General features: G+C 33.4%; 1 protein-coding gene across 1 annotated transcript in view; it reads right to left on the bottom strand.

The window, feature by feature from the left end:
- Positions 1-1454: 1454 nt before the first annotated feature.
- The window catches only part of LOC127622645 (WD repeat and FYVE domain-containing protein 3-like), a 102518-nt gene continuing 99034 nt past the window's right edge, over positions 1455-4938 (bottom strand). The window contains exon 63 of the mRNA XM_052096665.1: positions 1455-4245. Coding sequence (XP_051952625.1) covers positions 4125-4245 — 121 coding nt within the window. The 3' untranslated portion in view covers positions 1455-4124. The remainder of the gene's footprint in view (positions 4246-4938) is intronic.

Raw genomic sequence — 4938 nt, 5'->3', positions numbered from 1 at the left:
TCAACATAAAGAGGAAACGCTGCTCCTCTCTGCGGCTGGAGCTCTACTCACACCAGCACTTCTTCTCAGCAAGTCCCATATCAGGATGAGGAATATTTAAGTCTCTTCCTCCAACAAAGATAGTACGGTATACAGGGTCGTAGCAAGGTAATCTGGGGCCACTAACTGTATATTGCTCTTTGTTGTGGGCCCCCCTGGACCCCTAGAATCGTTACCACTTTTCACCCCATTAGCTATGGCCCTGACAGTATAATAACATGTTATTAACAGAATACAGTGCATCATCCTACACTTTTGGGTAACACTTTATAACTTTCATTATCAACATTTATTATGTTATATGAGAGTTATATGTATTTAATTAACAATACAATTATCATGAATTATTACGCATTCAAATAGAAAAGTTATGAAACTTATATTAATAAACTACTGATATGTAAAGGAATGTTCTGGATTAAGTACAAGTTAAACTCAGTCAACAGCATTTGTGGCATAATATTGATTACCACAAAAATCTATTTCGATTCGTCCCTCCTTTTTTAAAAAAAGCAGCAATAGTCTGGATAGTAGTTTGACACTTACAATGGAAGCGAATGGGGTCAATCCGTAAACATTAAAATACGGTTTCAAGATTATAGCCTCAAGGCATAAACAATAAGCGTGTTATCATGATTTTAATGTGATAAAATCATCAACTAACCTTTACTGTGTAATGTTTTATTTAATTTTACAACTTCGTGCCATGACGACATAATGGTGTAAATGCTGTAATCCCTCCGAAACGACGATTTAAACAATTTTACAGCTCAAATAACACACAAGTTTTAACGAAAATAATTTTAATTTAAGTACTTTGATAAAATTAAAAGCTTCACATTTCTGCCTTAATTAAACCCTCCAAAAATTGGACCCATTGACTTCCATTGTAAGTGCCTCACTGTTACCTTGATTTATTTTTTATTTTTTTAAGGAAAGGAGGGAGGGATAAAGTGTAACCTTTTTTTTGTACACAGACCTGTGACCTCTGTCGTGTCACTTTGTCAACAGATTGCTACACTGTCTCTCAATAGCTTTCTCAAGATGACTGAGTGGTTTAGTGGATACCTAAATTTAAACCTGCATGTTGCAAGAAGACTCGTGGATTCATGTTCCACTAGAATGGATTGTTTCTCAAACAAATGACTGTTCAGTGGTGTTCTTGGAAACAAGTAATCAAACACCTCAGTGGTATCATCAGAGAGGTGTAATATCAGGCTTTGTTGCAGAAAGGCTAAAGACACATTTATTTTATGCACACACACAAAAAAATCTTTAAGTACACGTAGGCCTATCAGGACAAACATTGAATGAGATTATAACACAACAAATACGATTTTAATAAGATTTTATTCTGTTTTAGAGTACCTATTTAAAGGCTTATAGCCAAAATACTGGTCAAAAAATAAGCTTACATTTTGAGTATATTTTTCCCTTTTAATATTTTTGCCATAACTTGCACCTTTAAATTGAAGGTGTGCATTTACTCATGCGTTTTTAAAAGAGTCTGTTTTAGTATGAACATTACATTCATTAAACATACCTTGTATCCAAGTGGTATGATGTAGTTTTGTCAATTTAAGAAGTGTGAAATAACATTGTCATGATTTCAATGGTGATCCATTTACTATCTTAAAAATCTTACACATGAGTCAAAAAGCAAGAGCAAGTTCCTGGTATTTCAAATTTGATATCTGTGTACTATATTGCAACTAAAGATGAAAATAACACATACGAGCAGAAAACACTGGTGGTGGTAAACAGCAAGTATTTAATTGAAATCAAGTTAAAAAGTATAAGTACCATATCTATTGCGTCATAATAAAAGGTATAGGGGTTACTCTCTGGGATGGTTTCATGTTATTGTTTTCCAACACAAATATACAATGAACATTCAGCTACCACAGTTTTGCATACTAGATACTGTAGTAATGCAGTCTATCACGAGACCACCTAAAAAGGGACAATCTGTGCGTATTTAATCAGTCTGGGATCAGTCCTTAACATCCATAAAGAGAGTATAAAAGTCAACCCAGATTTGTGGGACACATCTTCAGTATTATCTGCCTAAACTGTACACAAAACCTTCAGGGCTTCAGAATCAACTTATTAGATAATGCTGTAAAAATGAGTCAAAAGAGAAAACAATGAAAACACAATGCCAATACATGTACAATACACTGACACAGAAAGTCAGCTGTGTTAGACATGCAACAAGTAAACAAACTTGCTGAGAAATTACAAAAACATAATCATAAAAAAACCTTATAATTGCATAAATACTTTGTACAGTTCATCTTACTGTAAAGAAATGCACCCTTTTAAAATTATAGCTCACAACATAAAAATGCATCTGATAAAACAATGATTACTCTATGTCTTTCTTTCCCTTCTACACGTCAAGGTGCACAAATCATATCAGATTGATATAGCCATTTGATCTTTAAGCTGCTTGTTGACAGCAAAATCCCAACAGCTTGGTGCTATGATTGCAATTACAGTACATAAATGTATAATAATTAAACTATAACGAGTGCATATTAGTCTGTATAGCAAATGACGGAAATAATACAACAATGAATAAAAACAACTCCATGTGAAACAAATGTTTCATCTTTTTAAAAGGATGCAAGTGTCAGACTTTAAAGACAGAAAGAGAAAACAATTCTCTCTATTAATCAAAAGCAGCACTTTTAATAGGGTATTGCCCACAGTATCACTGACAAATGGATAGATGAAAACAACAAACTTTCTCTTTTATAGTTTAATGTAAGGTATGGCGATACTAGGCTTCCAGTCTTTCATTGTACATTAAAAAGTGTTATATCCCTTTTTCTACTACACACAATAACTTTCAAGCTACAATCTTTTCTGACATACACATGGAGTGAAAACATCAGTAACTATTGCTTTCATTATCTACAGACAAACATTTATACTGGTGCAACATTGCAAACGATTAAAACTCAACATTTCTTTGTGAGACTTTAAGAATAAGAATTAAATGGATGTTGTTACTAAAAAACAAAACCATTAACTTTTAAGAGCTGGTTTAGAGTAAGAGTAACATTAAAGCTCTTTATTCATATTTAGTCATATTCATGAGTAGTCCCACACAACCAAAAATGTACAGAGAACGATTTACTAAAGTGTATAGTCAGTAGAAGCACAGAGTGTTCACTTACTGAAACATGTCTTATACTGTATTGAAGTCTTTCAATTGACTATAAAAACTTTTGTCTTTGAAATGCATAATAATACTACTAATAATAAAAATGATTTATAAGCATCCATCTGAATCCTGTCTTTAAAAATGATTAAAAGTGATAAAAACCAGCTGTGTTTACTCTAAATTCAAAATGTACATACTATCGTTGCCTATACTATTGTAAAAATATATGATAATAGTTACAGATCAAGGCAGCTTGGCAACAAAATTATACATTAAAACCAATTTTCAAAGTTGTCTTCTGTTCTATGGCAACAAGCTGATACTGTGGGCAACACTTCCATACAAGGTACAAAACAATTAAACAAAATAATTAAGCATTCGCATAACTAGAACCCACAAACATTTATTATCAACATTCATAGTCCCCAATATTATTCCCGCTGGGATGCTGTGACTTGTGACATTGACTACACGCACACACAATGTGTTGTGTTTTAATTTTTGTTCTTTTATCTCTTAATAATGACTTTTGTTTCACTGTTTTTAGTTAAAAGGCCATTGTAAGTATTTACAATATAAACAAATGTCATCTCATTTCATGAGGAAGTGTTTTATACGCATTGCTTTTTCTCAAATCTAAACGTTGCAAACTTTTTGGATGATGCCAATGTGGAGATGACTTGAGCATACTGCAAAAGAAACTGCATAAATGGAAAAAGTAAACCCACAATCATCTCTCTTTTATGGTCACACTTCCATAATATATGAAATTATGAGGATTAGTGATCCCATTTTGGTCTACGTCAGTGCTATGCAAATGGGTTTTCCACGGGGTGCGGTGAAATGTTTTTTTTCTTTTTTCTTTTTAGAGAGGTATAGGTTTGGAGTGTGAAGTGATGTGGGTGAGAGAGATCTAATTTTTAGGGCTTTCTTCAGAGCCCCGCTCATGCTGCAGGTTGTAGTAACAGTTCTGACACACACGCACAGGAGAGGAGATTTTCAGCCGCTTGATCTCCGATTCAAAGCGACTGCACCTGAGGGAACAGCAACAGATTTTGACTTCTTAACACTGAAAATAAAGCCAATTAGTCACTGAAATGTTACTTTAGGTATCAAGCCATTTAATGCATATATTATTATTTTTTTAATCAAAGAAACAAGGGCAGTCCTTTTCCCCTCTTTGACCAATGTATTTCCATGACCTTTCTAGTCATTTATGATTACTGGGAAAAAAAAGAAAAAAGAAAAAAAAAAAAGTACATCCTTTTATAGAGATTACACTTTGGAATGAATAGATTTGAAATATGTGTAAAAAATTGTTTTTAATAAATCCCTTAACAAACACACTTATGTTATCATGATGACTTTTTTTTCTCCACACAAACCCTTACAAAGAGCAATATCTAGCCAAATAAATAATTAAGAGCAATATATAAATATATATATATATATATATATATATATATATATATATATATATATATATATATATATATACACACACACACACACACACACACACACACACACACACACACACACACACAGACAGTACTGGGCAAGAGTCTTAAGGGCGATGTACACTTCTGCGTCGAACCTATGGTGTAACCTGACGTGCACCTCTTCAAAAATGTAACGCATCGATTCAGACGACAACAGCTGTGACTGGTCAGCTGTGTCACCGGAGACCGCCAACAGCATGATAATAAATGATCAGTGATAGTGTC

The sequence above is a fragment of the Xyrauchen texanus genome, chromosome 3 (genome assembly GCF_025860055.1).
Source record: "Xyrauchen texanus isolate HMW12.3.18 chromosome 3, RBS_HiC_50CHRs, whole genome shotgun sequence".
In the NCBI taxonomy this organism is placed as follows: Eukaryota; Metazoa; Chordata; class Actinopteri; order Cypriniformes; family Catostomidae; genus Xyrauchen; species Xyrauchen texanus.
This window is presented reverse-complemented; position numbering and strand designations above follow the sequence as displayed.